The sequence below is a fragment of the Thamnophis sirtalis genome, unplaced genomic scaffold, assembly GCF_051295495.1.
Source record: "Thamnophis sirtalis isolate CommonGarterSnake01/CBP01778 unplaced genomic scaffold, rThaSir2_p1.2 scaffold_3, whole genome shotgun sequence".
In the NCBI taxonomy this organism is placed as follows: domain Eukaryota; kingdom Metazoa; phylum Chordata; class Lepidosauria; order Squamata; family Natricidae; genus Thamnophis; species Thamnophis sirtalis.
This window is the reverse complement of record NW_028261383.1, coordinates 13918918-13946844: the sequence shown is the minus strand read 5'-3', so window position 1 is coordinate 13946844 and position 27927 is coordinate 13918918. Positions and strand designations below refer to the sequence as shown.

Below are 27927 nucleotides of genomic sequence, written 5' to 3'. Positions count from 1 at the left end.
GTGGGCTTCAACTTCCTACAGGGGTGCTTTTGGGCTCTTTTGGGAGCTCTAACACTGGACGTTTTTCAGAAGAGATTGGACAACTATTTGTCTGAAATCGTATCCGGTTTTCTACCTGAGCAGGGGGTTGGAATAGAAGATCTCCAAAGGTCCCTTCCAATTCTGTTATTCTGGGGGCGACCCTTACAGGCAGAAATACCGGTCCCTTTGCACTCAATCCTTTTCTCTCTCTGGCATAGCATATTTTGAAGTGACGGGATATGACTTGTTTTGCTCTGTGGGAACATAGGAACCAGAAGTCCAGAGTCTCAAATTATCTAGTGACACTAATTCTCCCCCCCCCCCCAGTGGGGAAATATTTACATTAAGGCATTCAGAGTTTGTGTGAGAAGTTAACTTTGTTTTGATTTCTGTGTTTCAAATTAATCATAAGACTTAATGGAGGCATTAAAGAGCTCTAACTCATAAGGGAGCTATTTTAGGTTTGTCAAGTACTTGGGCATAAGACTGTCTGAAATCGTATCCGGTTTCCTACCTGAGCAGGGGTTGTAATAGAAGATCTCCAAATTCTGTTATTCTTACAGGAAGAAATACCGGTCCCTTTGCACTCAACCCTTTATTCTCTCTGGCAAACCATATTTTGAAGTGACAGGATATGACTTGTTTTGCTCTGTGGGAACATGGGAACCAGAAGTCCAGTCTCAAATTATCTAGTGACACTAATTCCCCCCCCCCAAATATTTACATTAGGGCCTTCAGAGTTTGTGTGGGAAGTTAGCCTTGTTTTGATTTCTGTGTTTCATATTAATTTAATCATAAGACTTAATGGAGACATTAAAGAGCTCTAACTCATAAGGGAGCTATTTTAGGCTTGCCAAGTACTTGGGCATTAATTAGCCACTGTTGCAAGCTTCTTTCATCATCGCATCTTGGAAAGTCACTACATTTGCCCCTCCCAGAGAAATTTCAGAAGAGTTTCAAATCACATAACCAGGTTTTGTTTACGGGCTCAGCTACAGCTCTGCCTCTGCAGAGGAGTTACGATGGGCTTCACTTTTCTCCCTTACAATTATGGAGACTGTAGGGATTTCTTTTCTCCCTGCTCTCCCTCTCTGGAGAGTTGACCATCTTTTGAAGCCAATGACAAACCAAGTAAGCAAGAGGTGTCCCCAGATACAAAAACTTATTTTTTAAAAAAAGCTTTCAATCTTGCTCTGCTCCAAGATTCTCTTGAGGAAGCCCTTGTGCCAAATAGCAGAGAGGTAACGTTAGGCTAACATCCTGCACTGAACCTGGAGGCCATCAATGTAAATAACTCTTGCCTGCTTACAGCTTGGCTGAGGCTGAGGCTCAGATGCATTCAGAATCAGGGTTGGAAATGGCCATTTAGAACTTTTGAGTGCAAAACCATATCCAGGAAGCCACCTGGATTGAAGCTTAAACTGAAGGAAAGTTTCCTTTTTTTAACTTTCCTCTATGAAAATGTAATGAGTTGGAGATTGCAGTGCTGGCTTAGCAATAGGTTTAAGTGAAAGAGTAGCAATGGCAAAATAGCATTTAGACCACTGATGGTAAACCTTTTCCGCACCGAGTGCTGAAAAGGGAGCACTTTGCACACATGCACACTCGTCGGGGCCGTGATCAGGAACAGGAGCTGCCCAGGGGACATGCGCATGCCAGGAAATGAACTCCTGGTTTGTGGTGCGCGCATGAACTCCGGCCAGCAAGTCTTTCAGTTATTGCTGTGCAGAAAACAAAGGAAGAAAACAAGGAAGAAAACAAAAGTATTTATTTACAGCAAGTAAGTTTCTGGCAAATTTAGAATATATGTACAATTTTTGAGGTAGCAGCCTGGCTAAAGCAGGATAAAAATGTGAATTAAAATATAAAAGTAAGACGTGGCAGAAGGGAGAGAGAAAAGCCTGCTTGTAAGACGTGTACAAAAACAGGAAAATGTCAAAAGCCCTAAACCACACAGAGTCCAGTAAAAGTTCTTATGTCAAATGCCCAAAACCACAGAGTTCAGCTGAGGTTCGTTCAGAGACACGTAGTCAGTACCTCTGGCGCAAGACAAAAGGAGAAGTAAGACAATATCTACTTATAAGGCTTCTTTCCTCAAGGTAACCAATAAGAAATGAGTTAAGTGTTTCCGTGTTGCGCGGCCTTTTAGAACGTATAAGAATGTGAGTTCCGATGATGTTCAGAATTTGCAATACCAGCCTTTGACTAGTTTTTCTGAACCTGGCTGCCAATAAACTTCTCCTTAATCTCCAGGCGTCTAAGTCCGGTCATTTTCTGCAACATGGCTGTGCAACCCACCTCATGTTCCCTTTTTCTATAGCATGAAAATCCATCAATGACCATCAGGAAACATTTGAGTGTTTGAATGCTACACTTGTTATATTGACTATTTGTCAAACTTGGATGATCAAATATATGGTGAAGTTTAATTTTTTTTTTAATTGAAATACATTAACCATTTTAATCGCAGAATGCACATTTATGTTTTAAAAGAAAAAAATTTTTTGAAGATCCTATTGCACGTTACTGTATTTTTTGGAGTATAAGACGCACCAAGGTTTTGAAGAGGCAATTTTTTTAAAAAAAAAATTGCACTCTGCAAACCTTCTAAAAACGGCCCATTTTTTGTGAAAACAGGCCTGTTTTTTTTATTCAAAAAAAAGGCTTGAATAGCCCTTAGGAGGCTTGTAGGGCGCTGGGGGGGGACGACAAAATTGAGCAAAAACAGGCTGTTTTTGCTCATTTCTGCCCTCCCCAGCCCCCAGGAGCTCCCTGAAAGCCTTCTAAAAGCAATGCACGGCCATTTTGGTGAAGGAGGGGGGGTTTCGGGAGGCAAAAAATGTTGTATTCAGTGTATAAGACGCACCCAGATTTTCAGCCTCTTTTGTGAGGGAAAAAGGTGGGTCTTATACTCCAAAAATACGGTATATTAGGGGTGTCAAACTTGATCGTGTTGCATGCTGGATTGTGACATATCACCACATTTTTGCCTCTGCAGAGCTTGGGTGAGCGTGGCCTGCATGTGATGTATCCGGCCCATGGGCCACCCAATTGACAGGCCTTCATTATACAATTAATAGGGGAAAAAATAAAAATGTGGGGGAAAACCTCCTTTCAGCCCAAGCAAGTATGAGGGAGATTAACAGTTTATCACTCTCCGTTAAAGTAAAAGTAGCAACTCTTCATCATACTCCTCCCCCCTTCTCCATGAATCCTTCTCTAAAACCTGTCAATCAGGAGCCCATTAAACGTCATTGGAAATAACAACATGGTTGCATCAAGCTATATTACAGAGCTGTTACAAAGTTATACAAGGCAGTTTTGCCTAGTGGTGAAGGCACCAAGCTAGAAAGCGACTGTGAGTTCAAGTCCTGCGTCAGGCATGAAAGCCAGCTGGGTGACCTTGGGCCAGTCACTCCCTCTCAGCCCAGCCCACCTCACAGGGTTGTCGTTGTGCGGAAAATAGGAGGAGGAAGGTGTGTTGGACATGTTCAATACCTTCGGCAGGATACAAATAAAATAATACCTAGTAAATCCAAGTTGAATATTTTTGATCCTACGATTATAAACACATAAGATTCTCTTTCCTCCTCTATTCCTCAATTAAATTAAAAACGGTTACTGATCCGATGATAAAAGTGATCATGAAAGACCAAAAATCCATCCTGGTTTCCAGCGTGCAGGAAGGCCCTGAAGGACTCCTGAGATCCGGCCTAATTCAGAAGGAGGTCGATCCTGTTGTCTCTCTTCTCTCCTCCTGCTGGGACTGTCCACTCCTCTCTCTTCCTGCTGGGATTGTCCACTGGTGCTGCTAAGAGGAGGGGAAAAAGCAGGCAGGGTCAGTCTGGGAGGGAGCCAAGAGGAAGGAGCAGTGACGTGCGGTGAGGTTTATGGCTGGTGAGGCAGTCCTCTCCCCTGACACCCTACTGACTAAAACTCTTTCTTTCGCCCGCCTGAGCTCGCCCGCTTGAGCTCGTGGCAGAGCTCAGGTGGGCTGCCACGAGCTCAGGCGGGCGAAAGAAAGGGCTTTAGTCAGTGGGGTGTCGCGGGAAAGGAGAGAATGCCTCAGCATTGCATTTATTAAAGAAAAAATGAAATTTGAAGGAAAAGAGGGAGCGTGGAGTGGGGGTGGGGGGCATCAGAAATGGAAAAAGAGAGGAGGAAGAGTGAGTGTGACGCTGCAGCTTTAAACAGAATGACAGAGTTGAAGCCTCTAAAAATGCGCCCTCTCCTATGAGGCAGGAGAACTGCGTGCCTCAACTACCTCAGGATTTTTTGGGCTTTTAACCCTTGCCTAAAAAGTTAGACTAGATGAGGCATGCTGTTTTCCTGCCTCATAGTAGAGGGCGCTTTTTAAGAGGCTTTTTTAAACAGGCAGTCATTCACGGTGTGGCAGCAGCTAGCTAGCCTAACCTCAGCACTCGCCTTTTCCTCTTTACATTTTTTCCCTTTTCATGATTGACAGTGGTGGGCTGTGCCTCCCTCCCCTGACTGCACGTCACTCGGAAGGAGCACATAGTCCAGTTACTAGAGGGGGAGGGCTGGGTTGGGACTGGCTCTGAAGGTGGGTGAGAACCTGCCTCACAAGTTATATAACACGTATCAATATCCCCCCCCCCTCAGATACACAAATCCAGTTTTAGTCCAGAGACAAGTATAAGTGGATCCTTACGTCCTCCAGAGATCCAGGTTTTCCCTTCAGCATCTGGAGGGAGGGATTCCCAGATGGGATCAAGGAGGGGAGAGAAGCCCCCTCTCCATCCCTTGTCCGTCCCTCTTCCCCTCATTGCAGTGGGAACCCTCTGATCTCCTCCTTGCAGCTCTCTGAGGCTCCTGATCCAGGACAGTCAGATCCCGAGAGGGACCTGGCCACAGTCTGGGCTTTCTGTATAGGAGTTTGGGGGCAGGCAGACCCCTCCCCAGAGCCCCAACGCCTCTCCCCCACATCCCTTCCTTACCTTGCAATGTTTGAGAGGAACAGAAGAAGAATTTCCCAAAGTATCTTCATCATCGACTGGTCATTTGATTTCAAAGCTCTTCCTCCCTCTCCTCCCCCCCCCCCATGCAGCCCCCCACAAGGGGAAACTCACCTGGGAGGAGGCTGCTAAATGACCCGGCTGCTTCCTGCATTGGAGAGAGAGACACAGAGTGAGTCTCTGCCGTGTCTGGATCCTCTGAGGAGGACAAATCTCTCTCTTCTCCCTTCAACCTCTGCAGCTTCAGGATCTTCTCAGAGGATGTCAGATTATCTATCTATCTATCTATCTATCTATCTATCTATCTATCTATCTATCTATCTATCATCTATCTATCATCTATCTATCTATCTATCTATCTATCTATCTATCTATCTATCTATCTATCTATCAGCGTCTTCTGTGTCACATATCTCACCAAGCTGACTCTAGGCAGCTTACAGTAAAATTCAATCAAATGCCATGTAGAATATTTAAAACGATAAATAAAAACCAGATTCCCGCATCAGATTGAAATCTCCCAGGACCAGAATCCTGGGCAGCTCCATGCCAGCCCTGAAAGGGCCTCCAACAGCTGAGGCAGGAAAGGGGCTGGTACAGGAGCAGCAAGCCCAATTGTTCCCCTGAGCCCAGATTCAGAAAGAAAAATTCACAACCAGACATGGGAGGTGGGAGCATCCTGAGTGCCAGAAGAGATTCTCAGATGACCACTGCACCCCACTTCCCCTGCCCTGGGGTATCTCTTGGCGCCAATCATTAAACTGGATGGGGACATCTCTGAGAGTGCCCCCCCCTTTCCACAGTCATCCAGGTCTCAGCTATGCTGCCAGAGGAGTCTCTAACCACTGGGGATGATGGCCTCACAGGTTGTTTCCCTATTTCCCCTCAAAGAATGGAGGCTCTTTCCTCCAAAGGGGCCAAGGCTCCACCATGCAGACTCTGGGCTGCCTCCCTGCCTGAATCCAACAGGGAGAGTTTCTTCTTCTCCTCTGCAGAATCAACCAGTGCAAGGAAGGTGGATTTTGTGACACCCAGACAGCTTTCCTGCCTAAGTAGAACTCGGAGTCTCACCTGGAGCCCTCAGCACTAAGCCAAAGTGGGTGCAGTTATTCTTATTATCCCACCAGAAGCAGACTCAGAGGGAACCCAGGGAGGATGAATTAGGGGGGGCCTTTAAAAAGTGGCAGCCTCTCCCTCTTTTCATCCCCTCATCCCCCCAAAGTCTTGCAAAGGGTCAGAATGTCTCATGCAGCAGCAGCTGCTCCCTCCAACTTGCCCTGGTTTGAATTGCTGGATCCTCTGTCACTTGCTGGAAAAGAAGGAAAGAAAAAGAGGATGAGGGAGGATGTCTGTCTGTCTCTCTCTCTCTCCCTCCTTATAGGAAGCTCAGCTCTTTCTGACTCCAGCTCCCTCCCTCCCTTCCTCTCTCCCACACAAATAAAGACCCATAAATACATGGAGAGAGTTTGAACCAAACTGCTTTGGCTAAAAGGCATCAGAAAGAATTCTTAAAATTTATATTTATATCACACAAGACCAGAAGGCAGAGCTGACCTAAAAAGATACAGATGGATCCAAAGTTCCTTTTTCTAACCAGTTCTTACTTACAGAGCCTTTGAGGAGACCAAGAGGAGATCCAACTGGCATCCCCTAAAGCTCCTTTTCCCTCAAAATGCCCCATTTGTCCCCTAATTTTATGGAGCTTCTGACTCTCACTTGGCCAAGCCTTTTCTCTCGGCCTACTTGGGGAACAGAGCATGTCCTCAGTCAGAGGGACCTTCCACCACCTGCGTCTTCTCCCCTTCTTGAAGGTTCCTTCTCCCAGATGTTTCTCCTTGAGGACTCCACTTCTACTAATAGCCTGGCTGTAAGGAAAGGGGGGCCCATCTTCCCCAGCCTGGTTCTTAAGATGAAGAGGAAGATAGCACACACACACCACTCAACTGATTGTGTCCCTGGTCCCTGCTCTAAGTTGGAGATTGCGTGTAAAGAGGGCAAATCACTCACTTGGTGCTGAATTGTAGTTGATTTGACATCTCTCTGGAAAGACAAAAAATCAGTGAAAGCTCAAAAGAATCCACCAGAGATCATCCAAATTCTCCCTCCGTAGGAGGAAGAACCCCAGGAGATATTTCACAGATACTTTGTCCCATCTATATAGACAGAAAAATCTTCAAAATACAAATGCATCTCCTGATTTGCCCCAAGAGAGACCTGCTGCCTCCGAGATGGATGGAGGGGAATTGGGGGAAGCAGAAGGAGCAGCTGGGAGGGGAGGAAGGTTTCCATGGAAATCCTTCTCTGATGCTCTCTGACCAAAGCCTTTGAAAGGGACAAAGGAACTGGGATGCCTCTTCCCAACTCAGAAGGAGACAGGACTGCCCGAATCTCAGACTCAGCTGAATAGAACCTGGAGTCCCAGCAAGAGGCAGAGATCTCAGTTGCTCCTCAAGAGGGCTGGGAAAACAGGACAGAGGGAAGTCCAGAAGAAGCTCCCCAAAGGGAGAGATTTGGGAGGAATCACCTCAAAAAAAAAGATACTTACTGAGGAATATCAAAGTCCCAATAATCGCACACGCCAGGACAAGGGCAGCCACAACGCAGCCAATGATGAGCCCCAGGTTGGATTTTGAACTGGTTGGTTCTGAATTGGGAGAAAGAGCAGATCATGGAAGGAGAACCCCAAACAATCTTCCCAACCAGGGAAGAGACTTAAAGAAGTGAAAGCTGGAAATACCCCAAATTCAAAACTCCATGGGCTCATTTTTGGGTCCTTCTCAAAGTAACATGAAGGTCCCTTGCTAACCATTGTTAGAGGACGGGTCCTCAGGATGCTGCCTTTTTCTCACACCAGCCCAGCATGAAGGCAACTGAATTCATCTTTGGCTTTTTCACTCAAAAACAGCCCTTTGCCAGCTTCTGACTCATAGCAGCTTCCAAAACAAAAACTTCACCAACACAATAATGTAAACAAAATTTGTTAAAAACATTTTTATGGTCCGCCCCAATAAGCCATTACTGAGTGGAATTGGGCAGCTCTGAATGCTTTTTTCTTCAGTTTGAGTATTTGCATTTTATTATTAAAAGAAAAGAGTTCATATCACCTGGCTTTTTTTAAAGTACACAATTTCATTTCTTTGGCCAGTTCAAAAATAGCCTAACATTGTATTTTGTGCTTTCAGAACTTCAGCATGAAAATGGAATATGGTGACTTCTGGATGGTCCCACAAATGGCAGAAATAGAATAACGGAATTACAGCCTTGGAAGGCACCTTGGAGGTCTTCTAGTCCAACCCTCTGCTCAAGCAGGAGGCCCTGTACCATTCCAGACAAGTGGCTCTCCAGTCTCTTCTTAAAGGCCTCCAGTGATGGAGCAGCCACAACTTCTGAAGGAAAGCCATTCCACAGATTAATTCTTCTCTGTCAGGAAATTTCTCCTCAGTTCTAAATTGCTTCTCTCCTTGATCAGTTTCCACTCATTACTTCCTGTCCTGCCCTCAGGTGCTTTGGAGAATAGCTTGACTGCCTCTTCTTTGTGGCAGCCCCTGAGATATTGGAACGTACCATGTCACCCCCAGTTCTTTTCATTAAACTAGAAATGCCCAATTCCTGCAACTGCTCTTCATATATTTTAGCCTCCTGGCTCCTAATCATCTTTCTTGCTCTTCTCTGCACTCTTTCCAGAGTCTCAACGTCTTTTCTATATCGTGGCCACCAAAACTGGATGAAGAATTCCAAGTAAGGTCTTATCAAGGCATTATAAAGTGGTATTGCTTGGCGGGGAAGGGAGCAGTTTTGAGGAGGGAACTTTAAATTTAAATTTCTCTTGCATAAAATTCAGGATTCCCATTGAACAGCAACCTTGCCACTTGTGAATGGATGCTTGCTATAAACAACAACAAAAATAAAAGGAATATTTTATTCTGCCTGGGATATCAGCAAAACAATTACATTTGAATATTTCTTGTATCCTGGTGACAATCATCAATAAAAAAATTAATTTCAATTTTGCAACTTTGAAAGTCCAGTATACGTCAAGGACACTTCTGAGCATATGCAGAGTTCTCTGAGAGAGGGTTTTTTTCCTTGGGTTTTATGCTGAGCCTCAGAAATTCACATATCATATCATAAAATAATGTGTCTTTCTTAGAGCAGCAACCCAGAGTGACCTTTTGACTTTTAAAGCAGGAAAACAAAGTGAGTCTCTGATGGGGAAAAACTCAGACTCGGGAGCCTCTTTTCTGACTCCGGATGCCTCAGTCCAGCCTCTCTCAGCCTTTCCTGAAGGCAGCTGCACTTCATCCATTTTAGACCAAATCTCCCTTCAGAAAAGAGGCTCCCAGACTCCTCCTGATTCTGGTTCTTTCTAGGGATTGGAAACAAAAGGAAATCTGTTTCTGGGGCTCAGCTTAATTTCGGCTCTTCTGCTGGAGAAAAGAAACAGGGAAGGCCTAAGAGAGGATCGGAGGGAATTTCATCAGGATCGGCCAAGTATTGGGATGGGATTCTGTCCTTTCCATCACCCGAAGTCAGTTCTACGGTCTGGTCCCTGCAGCTTCTCCAGCCTCAAACACTGGAAGGACCAATGGATGAAAGCTCAGCTATGACCACATCTGGACACATCTGGGGTCATGTTCTGCCCTGGGCAATGAGGTTCTGCTCGGGCAGCCAGTTAACTCCACGCTTAGGAATCTCTTTCAGATCACGTTTATTATCAGGCATCCTTAATAGCAAAACGTACAGTTCAGTGTTAAGATTCTTCTGACTTTCCATGATCTGTCCCATCACGTAGTGTAAAAAGACATTAATTCCTCTAACCCATGCCGTTTGTGCAAAGCTGCTTCTGGTAGAGCCGAAGGCAATTCAGTGAATGCCCAGTAATAAATCAATTTCCCGGGCAGAGTACCCCAACGCCCAATCAGGGAGCACAGATGTGGTCACATGTTATGGGACTACATTTCCCATAAGATAGTTACATTTCCCATGAGGTAGTTTCTTAAACGAGACAGCTCTTAATTCCTATATTAGCTATATACTGTTGGGACAGCACAGGTCAGATATCTCTCCCACCACCCTCCCACCTGCCAGAGAGCCCAGCCTCCCCCTCCCTGCAGCCTCTCACCCTTCAGCTCCAAGTCCAGAGGCTCCTGCAGGCCGTCGTGCTCCACATGGCACCGATAGCGGCTCCTCTCTTTGGGGTCGATCCGGATGCTGATCCAGTAGTGGTAGGTCCCATCTGCGTTGGGGGCCACAGACCCATGGAAGGTGTCTTCCAGCCATACCTCCCCATCCCTCCTCCAGGAGGCATCGATCTCCCTGGGGTAGAAGCCATCCACGCGGCAGACGTGCGTCTCCATCCCATCCTCCACCTCCTTCCTGCTGCTCACCGTCACCTTTGGGGTCTCTGCAGAAACGGCACCCCCAGAATTAACTCTGAGCCCCTCCAGAGCCTGGAAGGTGGATGAGAAACTTGGAGGGGCAGGAAAATCTCCCACCGCTTAGTTTTAACCCAAAGATTCACATTCCACACTTGCAGCCTCTCCAAGAGTTTTAGGAAATTATCCAGATCTGGAAAAGGCTCAACCAGAAGGACTCCTGATTTTGAGTCCTTCCCAGGGACTCAGCCTGAAAAACCTCCGGAAGCAAATTGAGGCTCCAAGGAAATTCCTCTCTGGCTGCTTTGAACTCTGAGTGATCTTGGGAAAAGAGATTGTGTCTCTCAAAAGGTGGGGGGCAGAGAGAGGTTGATGCCAATGGAAGAGAGAGAGGGTCCTCCCCATGTAGGGAGGGGCTGTGGGAAATCATCAGTGGGGGCTCCTGTTTGCAATTCCTCCATTGATCCTAATCTCATCCAGCTGATCCTGGAGGGATAAAAGGATCCCAGGGGGGGAGGGGTAGACCTAGGGGAGAGGGGGGGGGTCTACATGGGAATTAATTAAAAAAAATTCTAGGAGAAGATCATAATGTGAGCCCCCCTGGGGAAAGAGGGGTTGTTCTGAAGGTGGGGAGGGGCTTGTTTTGAGAAAGGCTCACTGAGAATTGTGGGAACCTGTTTGAAGTTTAAGAGAAAGATTGACATAAATTTTGCCCCCCCCCCACTGCACTGGAAACAAAAGGACCCCTCATTCATGGCTTTCTTTGACAAAGTGGGGGCACTGATAACATCTCATTAATGGTAGAAGTGGAGCCCTCTAGTGGTGGCGGTGGGAGGTGCACCATCAGGTTCAAGGCAGGGAGGGAGCCCCCTATGGGATGTGGGGGGAAATTGAGGGTGCTCACCACTCTCGACTACAGTTTGGCTAATGGGGGTTTCATTGAATAGCCCCAAATGGTTTCCTCATTGTGTGCAGTGAACAGGACACCCCCAAGTGATTCTCCTGCCTGATCCACACAGAGACCTGCCAGGGAGAGGCTGCATTTCCTGCTCCATTGAATGGCTGCCTGGCAGTAAGAACCAAACAGGTTCTTGTCTTGGAGAGAGGCTGAAAGCGGGGGAGGATTCCCACCAGGGAAAACAGGATGTAGTCCAGGGACCCAAAGGGGCTGAATGTGTCCAAGAAATCTGTCTATAAAGGAAAGTCCAGCCTGGATCCAGATGCTCACCTGTCCTCAGCAGTGTCTCCTTCCCATAGGACAGGTACTTCTCCAGCCACTCAATGCAGATTCCCTCCAGGTAGGACTTGTTTCGCTCATTATGTCCTGGAATAGCGTCCCAGTTCCTCTGGGTGATCTGGGCCTGGGGGTCGGGAGCCACGTAGGTGAGGGTCTCCTTGTCAAAGGTGATGAAGGTCCTCCCTTCGTAGCCATATTGGTCAAACCCTCTTTTGCTCCCATCTCTCTGGAGCTCACAGCCATACATCAGCTGCCATGTGTGAAGGCCTGAAAGACAGACAGGAGGATGGTTTGGGGAGTCCTGACAATAGACAGAGACTCCCTCTCTGCAGGGACTTTTACACAGGAACTGACACCCCCATTTCCACCCTAGAGCTCAAGGGAAAAAAGCTTCCATCTCTAACTCCCCTTCTCCCCTTTCTCAACATGGTTCCCTGCATTCCCACCACCACCACCACGATGGAGCCCCTGAACCTTCCAATGGAAAAGGGAATCTGGGAAAGCCAGCAGAGGATCCCAAGGGAGACCAAGAAAAGAAAGAGTCACAGAAGAAACAGAAGGACGGAGACCCTTCCATCTTTCCTTCTGCCATTCCTCTGCAGGGGGAACTTTTTTGGGGAAAGGAAGGGATCCCAGAGAGGGAACCTGCAGCTGCAAAGAGGGAATGAGAATCTTGTGCCTCAAAGTCAAAGAGGATCTGGTCGATCTGGAAAAAGCTTGCAGGGATCCCTGTGATCATAAATCATGCTCTGTGTTCACAAATAGCACCAAGTCACAAGGGCTGGTTCCCACTTTGGGCTAACCAGAAACAAACCATGGTTTAGTGTAATGTGGGAATGAAGTCTTGAAGGGCCCCAAAGGAATATTTCCCTCAGCAACAGCAGCAAGTGGCCCAGTCTGATCTGGAGACCCAAAGGGTTATTGACCTTTGAAATGAAGTTTGAAGCTTACAGGCTCTGGAAGGCCCTGGAGAAGATATTTCAACTTCAAGTGAACAGATTCTTGGATTTAAAAGGAAACCAAAAGGAAATCCTCAATTGTTTCTACTCCTGTGTGGGCTTGAGAGGGAGGAAGGACGCCAGGAACCCGCGAATCTAAGGGAAAACCACCTGGAAGTAGAGTTGAACTAAACTGACCAGTCCTCTCCTTTCCTCTCCACACCCAGGAATGACAGGTGAGGGGATCCTTTCTCTGCATCTTCTGCTCAGCCAGAGAACTTCCCTTTGGAGGAAGAGGAAGATCCTTGGGAGATCCAGTCTGATCCTTCCCTCGAGAAGAGATTCCCTGATCTCCCCATGAGAAAAATAATTCTGAATTTCTGTCCAAGAAAAATCTCCTGCCATTCACAGGAAAGCACTAAATATTAGGCTGCAGTTTTCAACTTCTGAGAACAAATTCTGTCATTTCAGAAGCATCAAAAGCTAAGACAGAAATTGTCTTCTTTCCCTTGAAGATGAAATGTGTTCTTATCTCACATTTTACACATAATTGAATGTTTGTGTAGCAAAAAGAAAGCACAGGGATCACAAATTGAAAGGCAAATTTCATTGTTTTACTATTAGTTTAAGAACACTATTTTTTTACTATTTTTTTTAAACAAACAAACACAGACAAACATAAAACATAAAACCATCTTCCAGTTACATACAGTGTGTCGATTGGTTACAAAACGTTTGTGCTTCCTCACCATAGTCTTTACTTACAGTTTATATAGAATCTCATATTATCAATCTGATATATATGTATACAATTATTAGCATTGTTAAACATTCATTTGACTATATCTATTATTACTTCCTTTTATGTGAAATATTCTAAATTTAAATAAATTTAAATTAATGTTTATTATAGCATTTCATTACATCATCCTGTATCCATCCAATAGTTGTACAATCTTTTATCTCTTGCCATTTGTAGTATTTGTGCTCTAATTGTATTCTTTGTAGGTCTTATATGGACTTCTCTTAGCAACTTGTTTTTCACTGCATATCTTGTAAAGACTCGAAACCCCTCATCTGTTCCTTCCATCATCTTCCCTTTGGTTATCATCATTGCTTCTGCCAGAATTTCTATCATTACTTCTGCCAAATTTTCTCTCTTTTCTTCTTCTATATTCTAGAATCTGAGGTAAAATTTTGATCTGTCAATCTCCAATTCCAATATTCCATTCTTTTCTTGTTCAATCACGCTCAATCTGCTGTCAATATCTCCAATTTTCTTATCTCCTTGTTCATCTTTTTCTTCATTTTTTTGAAATCTGTCCTCATATTTCATCATCCTTTGGTGGATGATTTTTCCATCTGTTTTTCCTGTTCTTTGTTCAATATTCTCTATTCTCTGTTCCACGTTCTCTGTTCTTACTTGTATTTTTTGAATTTCTTGCATAATCATCTGCAATGTCACTTCCTTTTCTTTTTCCTGCTGCATCATCATCTGTATTGATCTTTTCCTCAGGATAGTAAATACTGCCACTATATAGAATCCAAGGCTTTTTTATTAAGTTCCAAGCAAAGTTAACAGTTCTCTTTCCAAGTTCACTGCAATCTTCTTTTTTTCAATTCCAAGCTTTCTTTTCACTCCAGTCCAACTATTGATAGTATCCCAGAGGAGCACCTGTATAAACAATCCATGCTCATCCCGCTATCATTTTCAATAAACAAGCCCAGAGTCCTTGAAATGTAACAACAGCTCTTACTTTGCACAAGATTATCAAATGCTCAAAGAAAGAAAAGAAAAACAATGTTTCCAAGCCTCCAAGCCTCTAAGGGGCAGTGTCACTTTTTTTTCTTCTACTTTTACTTCCCTCTTTATATTCCACACTTAAGGAAAAACAGCATTTTTTAAAAAAGAAAATGCAATAGAGCATTGAAAAAATAAAAAGAAAGTTTTAAACAATAAGTATTAAAAAAAGAAAAAGAAAAAAACCAGTCCAGTTTAAAAAATAAGAACCGTTTGTAAAAATTCCAGCAATAAAAGGATTAAAGAAAAATAACACACTAAGTTTGACTCAGGCTTAATCTCACTGCTTGACCTCTTCTATCTTCAATTTTAACTTTACTTTTGATCTTTTAGGGTGTTCTCTCATCTAATAATAAAAATTATCTCACCAATTCAACGCAAATTCACCAATTTCTCTCCAGCTTTCCTTCCATTTTGGAGCTGTCCCAACTTTCCGCAGCTTTAATGGCTACTTCACTGTTGCCGGAAAAAAGGACTTCTCCTGGATCTACCAGGGACTTTGCGATGTCCCTGGGATCAGCAGGATGGGCCCTTCTCTATTGTGGCACGACAAAAGCGTGCTACGCAAAATAGCGGAGATTACATCGCGTCGCTAAAGTCGCGACGTCATCACCGCGCGTCATCACCGCGGTGACAACAGCGCGGCGACAGAAGGGCGTTCTTTGCCTCCAAAGGTAGCCCTCCTCCTCCAGCTGACAGCGGCAGCAGGCACGGGGCAAAGTGGGCTGCTCAGCAGCAGCAGCAGCAGCCTGCGGGAAGGGTCCAGCACAGCCACGGGGGGCAGCAGGAAGCCCGCGGGGGGCCCAAGCAGGGCCACCGACGCTGGCGGCGGAGGAGGACGCAGCAGCGGCAGCGGCTGAGGCTCTCCCGGGGCTGGCGAAGCGGGCTTGCCCGGCAGAGGCAGGCCGCCCTCTTCTTCCTCAACAACATCTCCTTGGATGGGCGGCTGCAGCCACCGGGCAAACCCGCTTCGCCGGCCCCGGGAGAGCCTCAGCCGCCGCCGCTGCCGCGTCCTCCTCCACTTCCTGCTGCCCCCCGCGGCTGAGCTGGACCCTTCCCGCGGGCTGCTGCTGCTGGGCAGCCCGCTTTGCCCCGTGCCCGCTGTCGCTGTCAGCTGGAGGAGGAGGGCTACCTTTGGAGGCAAAGAACGAAGCATGTAGAACGCCCTTCTGTCACCGCGCTGTTGTCGCGGCGGTAGGGTCATTTTTTTCTTAGCGCTTCGGACGCCGCGGATTTGCCTCCGCACTTATGTCGGCACGGATAAGGGCATCGCGGTTTTGTGGTGGAACCCTTCTCTATCACCATCTCTACGGGATGGTTTAGGTCCAAAAGGACCATCCAGCAGCAGTGATATTGATATTGAGAGGCAAATGTCACACAGCCTCCACATGAATCAAGGCAGAGCAACCACATCTGGAGTATTGGGAGCAGTTGTGGTCCAAAGACCTCCGAAAGGAGAGGAGGGAGCCGGGGAAGGTCCAGAGGAGGCGACTCAGGCGATGGGAGGGGGGAAGCAGCCTCCCTTGGAGGAAAGGTTGGGTCATTTGGGGCTCTTTAGCCTGGAAAGGAGGCTACTCTGACCGGTCTCCTTCCTCCAACAGGGGGAGCCCTCTGGGTCCAGCTATGATCCCCTGAGAAGCCAGCAGGGGGCCTGGAGGGATTTGTGGGGGATCCTGGGGGATCAGAGGCAGGACTGGCAGAGCTCTGAGATCTGCCTGGAGGGGGGGAGGGGGAAGAAAGGGGGGAAGAATTGGGGGGGGGCTGCAGCTCCTTGGGATGAAAGGAGGGGAAATGGCTGATGTTTTTGGAGAATGTTTTCCTCAGCCAAAAGCAGCCTTTAGTTACACACACCTTTCCTTCCATCCCTTTACTAAATAAGGTTCCTTGAAGGTGAATCTTGTCCCCCCAAAGATGGCAGAAGGGGGGATGATGAAGAAGGTCTCCTCTCCCCATCCAGGGCAGCCACACTGTACTGCCCCAGCAGTATATAGCTAGTGTACGAATTAAGAACTGTCACCTTTAAGAAACTACCTCATGGGAAATGTAGGCAGAGACTGCCTTATGGGAAATGTAGTTCCATAACATGGGATCACATCTGTGTTTCTGATTAGCCACTGAGACATTCTGCCTGCATGCAAAGTTTATAGCCAGTCAGTTTTGAATGCCTTTGTGAACCGGAATAGTAGTGTTTTGTATCTCCACTCAACATGGGAGTGAAATCATCTTTTTACACCATGTGATGGGACAGATTATGGAAAATCAGAAGTGTCTTAATACTGAACTGTAAGTTTTGCTATTAAGAATGCCTGATAATAAACTTGATCTGAAAGAGATTCCTAAGCGTGGAGTTAACTGCATGTCAAGAGCAAGCCTGCAACGCCGAGGCAGCACACCCACCAAGAGGGCAGGGCAGGAGTTCAGCCTGAGGGACCAGGGATGGGAAGCCATGGCAGCTCTGGGTGATACAGGAAGGGCCCCAAATGAGGGCATTATTTCTTTTCTTTCCCTATCAAGATTGGGAGGATCCTGGAAGTGGCCCTGTGACCCCGCCCCCTCCAAGAGCCCCCACCCCATTTCAGTCTCTCTGCCTCTCCTTCCAACTGGAGGATGAGGAGAAGCTCCTGACATTTGGACCCCCGTCATTCTCCTCCAAAAAACGAGGGGAAGGAAAGGGATCTAGTCACCGTAGGTGGCTCTGCATCAGATCCTCATTTCTTTGGGGTGGAAACGGACAGAAGGAAGAGGACCTGCTTCCCCCAAGAGTGGGGCGGGGGGAGAGACCTGTGATTCCCTTCCTCCCCACAGCAGGAGATCCACCAAGGAGGGGAGGCTTCCGTCTCTTTTTCCCTCAATTTATATCCATATCGACATTCAGAAAAATAGATGGATAACTTTTAAAATGTTTCTATTAACTGCAATTGGCAGAAAATGTCAGCTATGGAGGCAAGGACAATCTTATATTGATTTTAATATTGATTTTTTAAAAAAGAATAAACATATTTTTAAAAAAGACTTTTTAAAAGGTGTGAAAGCACCCTTTCCCTTTGAAGGGACCCATTTCTCCCCCCTCTGGTTCCTGGGGAGGGGATTATGGGGCCGGAGGAGCCACCCAACTCACCTTCACTCTGATTGTAGCGAATCCTCAGAGTCTCCAGGTGGTCTCTGAACATCTCCTCTTGGCCACTTGATTTCTGGGTCTCTCTGTCCCAGTATTGGGGATCCTCCTTCCCCACCTTCTCCATCCAGGAGACTCGAGGCTTCACCCTCCGGCTGTGGCTGTCGTAGTGAATGAAGACCTCATCATCCACATACCCCAGATTGACAAAGTGGGGCTGCTGCCCCTGACTGGGGTCCGAGATGGAGGTGTACAAATACTTCATGGAGTGGGAGGAGGCGCCTGGAAGGGAGCCAGAAGAGAAGAGTTAGGGGGCTTCAGTCAAGGACCCAGATCCCATGGAGGCTCCTATCTGAGGCTCTGCGGAGGAAGAAGGAAGAGGAGGAAGAAGAAGAGAGCTGGGGGAGGAGGAGGAAGGGGGGAAATGAAGGGGGAGATGGGGGGAGAGGAGGCAGGAGGGGGAATGAGGGAGCGACTGAGAGGGAAAGAAGAAGCTTCTGGGGGGCCTGAAGGGTTGGAGGGCAGGGAAGGTGTGGGGTGAGAGAGGAGGGGAAGGTCGGGTCCCCCAAACTTCACCTGTCCCAATTGTGTCCTCCCCCCTTCCAGCAAGGCCTCTTTCAAACCCCCTTCCGGATTGCTCAGTCTCTGCCCCAAGGAGGCTGCAGTGGACCCACAGCTAAAAAGGGGGAATTCCACCCCAGAAGCTCAAAAGCAGAAGGAAACCCCACCTGGTCACCCCAACTTTCCATTCGCAGAAAAAAAAACTCACTTCATTGAGGGCCAACATGGATAGCTAATAGCTGCAGATTTGAGGGGAGATTTTATGAAATGGGGGAGGGAAAGAGGAAGGGGGAATCCGGTTGAGGTCAGAGGATCCTTAGGGGAAACCCAAATATGGGAAGGCAAAGCGGGGAGGGAAGGGAGCCTCAGTGAAGACATATAGCCTCCCAAATCTTCCTCCTTTCCATCCTCCCCCACCTGAAAATCCCCCTCCCCTCCCAGAGTTCAGCCATCTGAGCAGGAATCGGCCTTGAACCCAGGACTCCGAGGGGCTCCCCCTCCTTCCACAGGGAATCTCACTGGGATTATCCCCAGATTTCTTCATCTCAGCAACCCAGTTAGGGCCCCGGAACCATCCTTCCCGGAGGCTTTTCCTCTGAATCTCCCCCTTCCCTTTCCCCAGAAGCTGCTCTGACCCTCGTCCTCCTCTGGGGCTCATCCTGCACTTTGTCAGCCCAAAGAAAGGCAGAAATGCCCCTCAGCCTCCTCGGGAGGGGATTAGGATCCTGCTCTCCAACCCTTCACAGGATCAGAGACTCTCAACGCAAAGGCCTCAATCAGAGTTTCTCAGCCATTTGGACTTCAATTCCCAGAATTCCCCTCACTCCCAGAAATCCATGTCCCCACCCCCTGCCCCCACTGGGTCTGCGTGGGAGTCCCTGCTGAAAACACCCATGTTGGGGGGGCTCACCTGGGCTCCTCTCCCTAAACTCATCCTCTGTGTCTGTGGGGAGGGTCCTGTCACTTTTAAAGCCCCTCTGAGGAACCAAAGATTAAACATAGAAAATTATTTCAGTTTCCATCATGCAAACTCCTGACTGAGGAACATTAAAGTTTTTCCAGGCCTTCCTTGGTGGACAAGTTCCATTCACAAGACATAAAACTTCACTAACAATGAGGGGGGGAAATCACATTAAGTCACCTTTTAGTTTTCATTGTCAAAATACAAACACGGAAGAGACTCTAAGGCTGCCCAATGAACAGAAAAACAACAGCTTCTAATGGGTTAAAAGAATTAAAAAAAAAGAAAATGAATAAAATGCAGCTGGGAAATCAGTTAAGCTGGAAGATTCCCCAAGGCCCCTTTTTGGTCTCCGTTCTCAGAATTTCAGATCATAAATTATTTCAGAGCAACAAATATTTTCAAAATCATTTTCAGGATCCTTCATGGGACTTATTTGGGCAGAACCTGGGTCTCCATGGAAAAGGGCAGGACCTCCAAAGCCCAGAGAAATAAACACAGGGAGACCTCGGCTTATGACCATCATTGAGCCCACATTTTTTGTTGCTAAGTGAGACAATTTTTAAGTAAGTTTTGCTCCATTTTGCAAATTTTCTTGCCACAGTTGTTAAATGAATCCTTGCAGTTGTTAAATTAATAACCTGGTTGTTAAGAGAATCTGGCTTCTCCATTAATGTTGCTTGTCAGAAAGTTGCAAAAGGGGGTCACTTGATATAGGGAGACTGCAACCGTCATAAATACGAATCAGTTGCCAAGCATCCAAATCTCAATCACGTGACGATGAGGACGCTAAAATGGTCATAAGTGCGAAAAAATGTCATTGTCTCACTATTTTCAATGACATTGCAACTTTGAACAATCACTAAATGAACTGTTTTAAGTAGAGGACTGCCTGTGGTCCCACTGCCCTTTCCCTCCAGTAAGGCCTCCCAGTCCTTCCCAGTCCAAGGCAAAGGCCTGGGCCTCCCCCTTCCTGTTTTTCCCCACAATCCCGGAGGCTTCTCAGAGCTTTTGGGGAGAGGGAGCCCCAGATCCACTTCCTGCTCTGGGGAGATTTCAGGATCCAAAGGGATCACAGCTTTTCTCCAACAGAAGGAGGGGGGATCGGACTCTCCGTGATCCAGAACCCTTGTTTCTTTCCCTTGTGGGGCTGAGCAGTGAGGAAGCCTGAAGTCTGCCTGAGAGGAGAAACGTCACAGGTTGGGCATCCCCACAAGGGAATGCTGTCTCCAAGAAAGCCATTTATTTCATGCTCATCATCCAGAGATTCTTCTCTTCTTCTGCCTCCAGCCCAGCCTATTTAATGTTTAAGATATTGGTAATTTTTCTTTCTGTCTTTTTAAAAGCTGCTGTTAGCTGAGCAATCAATTAGAAACACCCCAAGGCCCCTTCCTGATTACTAAGGAATAATAACTTCATAATACTACATTTCATATATTTCAATTCTGCAAATTGTCCCACATTATGGGCTTCTGGAATGGAAGAAGGAACACCCAAGGAGGCAAATGATCCCTACCTGTCCCAGAAAATAAAATTTGGGGGATCTTGAGGTTTGGGATGCAATGGGAGGGTGAGGATCCAAGAGAAAGTGAAAAGGAAGAAAGGGGAATTCCAGGAGCCTTTCTCTGTCCAGACACTCTTATCCTGCTGCATTCACACGGCAGCCTTATCCCCATCGCTCCTCTGCACCAGCCTCCGCCTCTGCCAATGCTGGGAACCCAGAAACAAGCCGGGTCCTCCCAGCACCAGAAGCCCCAAAGAGCCAGAGATCATCGGCAGAGGCAGGAAAGAGGACCCAGGTGGAGGGGTTGGGCGAAGGCAGCCAGGAAGTTTATGATCACCTACAAACGACAATCTCCGCTTTGGGGAAGGGAAAGAATTGAGTTTCAGGGCGCTCAGGTAGACTTGAGTGATATCTGGAAGGTCCACCCTTGTCCTGTTCCCAGAGGGGCTCTCCTGGATGAGGGAAACTTTGGAGCCTAATCCTAAAGTGGCCAGAGGGGGAGCGGACTAGAAAGAGGATCGAATCAGGGGTTTCCTTCTGGGAATAAACTTTTTTGGGGAGAGGAGAGAAAGAGATTCCCTGGCAGATAAAAAGGGCGACACCCCCGCCCCAAGACCCCCAAAGGGACTCACCGAAGCAGCTCCCTTGTAAAGCGACTGCCACCACCACCAGGAGCAGCAAGGACGCAGAGCGGAGAGCCATCCTCCGGGCCGCGATCCTCCACCTGCGCTCCGCTCTCCGGAAGTCTCAAGCAAACCAAGACGGACTCCGGGTGGTCAACAGCACAACAATCCATAGTCCGCTGGCCATTGGATGAACCCAACCAGTAGGAAAAAAAGGAACCCCATGTTCGTCACTGTTGCTAGGCAGACATCCAGGCGCAACTGGCGAGAGAAGCGGGGAGAGGGGAAGCGAAAGTTCCATCAGGAAATCCCCTTCCAGGCATTCCGCCTCTTGGGGGAGGGGCGGAACTGGGGGGGGGGGGGAATGGGAAAAGTGGGAGGTGTCTCTGGGTCTGGGGGGGGGGCGGGAGACCCCGCACAGCCCCTCCCAGCCGGGGATCAGGGAGAGCTGCCAAAAAAGCCAAGGGAGTCTTGGGCTGCATCAACAGAGGGAGAACATCAAGATCAGGAGAAGCGATCCTGTCGGTTTCTGTTGCGCTTGTGAAGCCCCCCTTGGAATGCTGGGTACAACTCTGATGGCCACCATACAGAAAAGACCCCGAGACCCTAGAAAGTGCAGAGAAGAGCAACAAAAGATCATAAAGGATCTGGAGGCCAAATCTTATATGGTGAATAGACAGAGGGAGGGAGGGATTTCTAGCCTCTCGCTGAGAAGAAGGGGGGGGGGGCATGGTTACTGCCTTCCAGTAGTTTTTTTTTGGGGGGGGGGACTGCCACAAAGAAGAGGGGATCAGCTTCTTCTCCAAAGCCCCAGAGAGCAGGAAAAAAGAAAAATGGGTGAAAGCTTGTTAAAGAGAGATCCAACCTAGAAGTAAGGAGAAAACTCCCAACAGTGAGAACTTTTACTCAGTGGAATAGTTTGCCCCCTGGAGTTGTGGTTGCTCCATCACTGGAGGTTTTCAGAAATAGACCAGAGAACCTTTTGACCAGGATGGTAAAAAACTCTCCTGCCTTAAGCTGGAGGTTGGACTAGAAGACCTCGGAGGTCCCTCCCAGGCCTACGATTCTATGTTCCAGGTCAGAAACTCCAACTGATCTTTGCTCTGGATAAAAACGCTCAAAGGCTCTTGTGGCATTTTCAAGACACAGCTGGCCAGTCAGAGGAGTCTAATACATAAATACATCTCTGAAACTTTTAATTCAGAAGAAGGTGCTCAAATATTGATTGAATTCTCACTAAATGTCTCTAATCTTTTGGCTCCCTGGGCAGCATTGAGTGAAAAGGAATTGTTTTGGACTGTATATCTCTATATCTATCTATCTATCTATCTATCTATCTATCTATCTATCTATCTATCTATCATCTATCTATCATCTATCATCTCTCTATCTCTATCTATCTATCTATCTATCTCTCTCTCTCTCTATATATATAGATAGATAGATAGATAGATAGATAGATAGATAGATAGAGTGAAATTGAAAAATTAAAATTAAAATCCAAAAGAAAAAGATATCTATCTATCTCTCTATCATCTCTCTATCATCTCTCTATCATCTATCTATCTATCTCTATCTATCTCTATCTATCTATCTATCTATCTATCTATCTATCTATCTATCTATCTATCTATCCATCCATCCATCTATCTATCTATCGAGTGAAATCGAAAAATTAAAATTAAAATCCAAAAGAAAAAGATAAACAGAGACAGAACAAAACTAAACAAAAATATTGGGGGGGGGGCAGAGAGAGGAACACGTATTATGCCCCCCCCACAGTTGAACACTGAGAAAACTATTGCAACAATCATAGCTTTCCCCCTTGCAAGAGAGATCCAAAATTTATAATCTTATACATCTATTGGAAACCTAACTGACCTGTCATAGATTCCATGCCAGGGTTCCAAGTAACACCCCCAATGAAAGAAGACTCCGAGACTTGAGTTTTATTAGAGATGGCATATTGGCACATCTGGGAAAACTCAGACCTGAAAGTCCCCAGGTTTTCCCCACCCAAATGAAAGTTCAAGTCTCTGCACAGCACCCACATGTCCATCACATGATCCAATCAGGCCATCCAAAACGGGAGATGCCTCCCAGTCACACCATCGCAGCTGCAGGACAAGGTGTCCTTGACTCTCTAGGAAAGGAATGTTATTTTGACTATATCTCACCCATACTCCATATAACCCCCCCTCCCATTTCCCACAGTAGAAAATTTGGCAGGCCTGAAGGCCCAAATGTAAAAGTTGGCTTCCATGTCTGACAGCCCCCCCCCCCCAGCAGAAAAGTTTGTCTTGTAGAGTAACACAGAGGGTTAAAATCATACACCTAACCACTTTTCCCCACTCCCAGGGGGACCCTTTGGATTATCTGGATACTCATCATGGAATTGCTTAACCAGCCTGTCTGCCTTTACATCCCAGGAGGTAAATAGAAGTCAATGGAACTGAAGGAGGACTGGACTTACTCTGTTTGTGGCTATGTGGGGATTCTAGGCTGATTTCTCTTTTAACTCCTCCCAGGGATTTTGCCACTCCTTCCCCTACAGTTCCAAAACTATCAAAAGGCTGTTGAAACTTTTTTTTTTAAAAAAAAAACCCTCACCCAACTTCCCCGAAAACAAGCTTCTTGTTCCTGGATTTTCAGATTCATTGCTTTCAGGGGAGTTGCTTTATTTACAGCCAGCAGAGGCCAAATAGATTCAGTAGCTGGGGATGATGGGAGTTGAAGTCAAACTAAGCCAACATTTTACAGAAGATCAGCTGATGATGCTAGAGGAACATCTGGACACAGGAGCAAAATGACTGTCTCCTCCCCAAAGGAGCACATGGGAGCCACATCAGTTCTTGTTCCTTTTAGGTTTTGCCTCGATTCCTCCTCTTCTTACCACTCAAAGTGAAATTCGGGTCTTTGATAAACAAGGAGGGGAAAATCCCTCCTTTCTTCAACATCCCAAAACAGGCAGCAACTCACATGAGAAGAAATCAAAAGCATTTATTTACCAGAAATTTTTTTGGCAAACTTTACAATATATGTACAATTGTTCAGAAGATAGCCAGCCTGGCTGTGCAATTGATCTCATGTTCCATTTTTCTAAAGCATGGCGATCTGGAGAAATCCAGCGTTTATTGGTCAAACTTTGGATAATATGGTCAAACTAATGCAATATTTAACTTTTTAAAAAAATATACAAATACTTTAACTACTTTAATGGCATAAATCTCAGCACGCTTCTTTTTTTAAAAGAAATAATTTTGTTGAAAATTCTATTACACATTATACATACCAGTGGTGGGTTCCTCCTGGTCCTGTCTGTTACGGCCATACCCGTAGTAGCTGGGAGCAGCTCACAGCGTACCAGTACGGTGGTTCATTTGGCCCACCCGCCTGCCCACCTGTATTCTATACCAGTTTTTTAAAACTTTTAAAAAAATTTTACTAAACAAACAACACACACAAAAATAATCATCTTACATTACATCTTGTAGAAAGTGTGTCAATTGGTTACAATTAGCTTTCGTGCATCTCTTCCAGAGTCATTACTTACATTCATATCGAATATCAAAGTTCTTGATGAGTCTTACTTTCAACATATCATAGTTCTCATTTAACTGAAATTGTTTTAATGTCCTTTTGCCTAGAATAATCCATAGTTAAAAAAGACAACCACCTAATGGCATTTCATTAATTATTACATAGTTATCCAAAAGCCTTAAACCTTTATAACATATTCTAAACAAAAATTAGTTGACAAAATATCTAAGCCCTTTTCTCCCCTCAAATCACTGTTTACAATTTGTGTCCACATTCCTTTTGTTATGGTGGTACATGTATGTATCATTAACTGTATCCCTTATCCTTATCATTCCATTGTTAGTTGTTATAATTAATATTGGTTAACAAAATATATACCAGTTTTTAAAGCACTTCACAGAGTTGTCATTGTGGGAAAAATAGAAGGAGGAAGGTATATTGGATAACTTTCATACCTTCAGCAGGATACAAATAAATGAAAAATAAAACAATATCTATCAAGTTTCCCTGAAAATAAGACTAGGTCGTATATTCATTTTTGCTCCAAAAGATGCATTAGGGCTTATTCTCTGGTTAGGTCTCATTTTCAGGGAAATACAGTACTAAATGCATCCCTCTAGCTGACAATCTTAACTGGTGCTTATTTTGGGGGTAGGACTTATATTACAAGCATCCTGAAAAATCATACTAGGTCTTATTTTCCGGTTAGGTCTTATTTTCAGCAAAACGGTACCAATTTGAATCCTTTTGATTCCACAGTTATAAACACATACTATTTTCTTCTCTGTTCATAATAAAAAGGTTACTGATTCAAGATTAGAGCAATGATGAAAGACCCAACATATATCCTGTTCCCAGTATGTCGGAAAGGCCTGAAGGGATCCTCCTGAGGCTCCAGCCTAATCCAGAAGAAGGCCAATCTTCTCTTCTCTTTTCTTTATGCTGGGATTGTAGTAACGCTGCAAAGAGAAGGGGAAAAGCAGGCAGGGCCAGTCTGAGAGGGAGCCAAGAGGAGGGATCAGCCAAGATCAGCCCAGAGGAGGAGCAGAAGCAGCAGCCTCAAGATCAGCAGGGGGGGATTTACAAGAGGGGAGGGGAGGGGCAGGGATGGGACTGGCTCCTGAGACAAAGTGCAAATGGATCCTTATGTCCTCCAGAGAGTCCAGGTCTTCCCTTCAGCATCTGGAGGGAGGGATTCCCAAATGGGATCAAGGAGGGGAGAGAAGCCCCCTCCCCACCCACGACTGGCAGGACCCTCAAGAAGCCCCCTTGTCTGCCCCTCTTTCCCCTTTTCAGTGGGAACATTCAGATCGCTTGTTTGCAGATCTCTAAGGCTCCTGATCCAAGGCAGTCAGATCCTTACAATGGCCACAATCCGGTTTCGCGGGATAAGAGTTTGGGGGTAGGCAGACACCCGCAGCCCGCCCCGCCTCTTTCCCCAAATTTCTTACCTTGCAGTGCTTATGAATAGGGATTTCCCAAAATATCTTCACCATCAGTTGCTCCTTGGACCTCATAGCCCTCCCCCCCTTCACCCCTCTCCCCCCCCCCCAATGCAGCCTCCACAGAGGGAAACTCACCTGGGAGGGGGCTGCTAAATGGACTGGTTGCTTCCTGTGTTGGAGAGAAAGACACAGAGTGAGTCTCAGCCTTGTCCTGGTCCTTTCTCTCTCTTCACCATTCAACCTCTCTGCTTCATGAATCTCTCAGAGGAGATCAAGGTGTCACCTCTCTCCCTCTCTCTCTCTCTACATACACACATACACATGTGTGAATATGCATGTATAAAATATGTACCTCACTTTCTCTCTCGCTATACACACACAAACACACACGTATGTGTGTGTGTGTATATGTGTATATATATATATATATATATATATATATATATATATATATATATCCCCCTCTCTATATCTATCTATCTCTCCCTCTATCATCTCTCTCTACCTACCTACCTATTTCTCTCTCTATCTAATGCCTGTATGTATGTCTGTCTGTCTGTCTGTCTGTCTGTCTGTCTATCTATCTATCTATCTATCTATCTATCTATCTATCTATCTATCTATCTATCTATCATCTACCTACCTATCTACTTATCTTTAAGCTTCTATGTCACCAATCTTGCCAATGTGGCTTTAGGCGGCTTGCAGTAAAATTCAATAAAATGCTATGTAAAATACTTAAAACAATAAATTAAAAACCAGATTTCCCCCACCAGATCACATTGCTATTGTTCCAACAAGAAGATCATGTTAGATCGGGTAAAAGAGCCACAAAAGGCTTCAGTAATCTACAGCTCTTTATTGCAAGTCAAGTAAACATGCGGGTGAAGAATGGTCGGGCAGCATCCCCTTTTAAAGGGATCTGTCAGACCTCTTGACCAATGAGATTCAACCTCTGTTCCCGCTGGAACAGAGGACCTTGGTGGAAATCTCTGTCAGTCTGTCAGCGGGGGGGACTATCTAACAGATCATATCCGGTGTTTATTGACCATTGCCTTGAATTGGATTTAAGGTGATCTGGGAGGGGCCCATTGACATCATGGTGGCCCATGAACTCCTGGCCCGTTCCTGAGGCCAAATCCATGGATGGCACATTGAAGTCCCCGACTACCAGAATCCTGGGAAACTCCGTGCCAAGCCTGAGACGGTCTCCAGCATTCAGGCAGGGAGGTGACCATTCAGCAGGGAGGCTGGTACAGTAGCAACAATCCCAACTGGTCCTATAAGCCCAGTTTCAGAAATGGGGAGTCACAGCCAGAAACTTGGGGAGCAAAGGCCCCGAAGTGCCAAAAGAGATTCTCAGATGACCACCCCACTTCCCCTGCCCTGGGCTCCTGGCTGCTGCCAAACCCTAAACCAGGCTGGGCACATCTCAGAGAGGGACACTCCCCCCCCCCCGCTTCCATAATGAGCCAGGTCTCAGCTCTGCCACCAGAGGAGTCTCTAACCACTGGGGATCATGGCCTCACTGGTGGTTTCCCCATTTCCCATCAAAGAATGGAGGGCTCTTTCCCTCAAAGGGGACCAAGGCTCCACCATGCAGACTCTGGGCTGCCTCCCCTGCCTGAATCCAACAGGGAGAGTTTCCCTTCTCCTCTGCAGAATCAACCAGTGCAAGGAAAGAAGATTTTGTGACACCCAGCCGGCTTTCATGCCTAAGGCAGGACTAGAACTCACAGTCTCACCTGGTGTCCTCACCACTAAGCCAAATTATTCTTATTATTCCACCAGAAGCAGACTCAGAGGGAACCCAGGGAGGATGAATTAGGG

The 27927-nt window shown here is 46.3% G+C and overlaps 1 protein-coding gene and 1 long non-coding RNA gene across 2 annotated transcripts; both read right to left on the bottom strand.

Moving 5' to 3' along the window:
* Positions 1-6241: 6241 nt before the first annotated feature.
* On the bottom strand, positions 6242-21248 carry LOC148047232 (class I histocompatibility antigen, F10 alpha chain-like). Its single transcript, XM_087707996.1, has 7 exons — positions 21122-21248; positions 17467-17745; positions 11601-11876; positions 10120-10401; positions 7543-7641; positions 7005-7037; positions 6242-6306 (listed from the first exon to the last, which is right to left on the bottom strand). Exons 1-7 carry the CDS (start codon positions 21189-21191, stop codon positions 6242-6244), a joined length of 1104 nt encoding a protein of 367 aa, XP_087564122.1. The 5' UTR covers positions 21192-21248.
* Positions 21249-24092: 2844 nt separating this feature from the next.
* LOC148047231 (uncharacterized) lies at positions 24093-26411 on the bottom strand. The gene is made up of 2 exons (XR_015696107.1): positions 26233-26411; positions 24093-25611 (listed from the first exon to the last, which is right to left on the bottom strand). It is a non-coding gene; the product is annotated as an uncharacterized LOC148047231 (long non-coding RNA).
* Between the last annotated feature and the right edge of the window lie 1516 nt (positions 26412-27927).

Coding starts and splice junctions, on each gene's coding strand:
- LOC148047232 (XM_087707996.1), bottom strand. CDS start 21,191: ATGGCTCTCCGCTCTGCGTCCTTGCTGCTCCTGGTGGTGGTGGCAGTC. Junction 10,402..11,600: donor GGAGACACTGCTGAGGACAG/GTGAGCATCTGG, acceptor CCGTTTCTGCAG/AGACCCCAAAGGTGACGGTG. Junction 7,038..7,542: donor TGGGACTTTGATATTCCTCA/GTAAGTATCTTT, acceptor TTGTCTTTCCAG/AGAGATGTCAAATCAACTAC.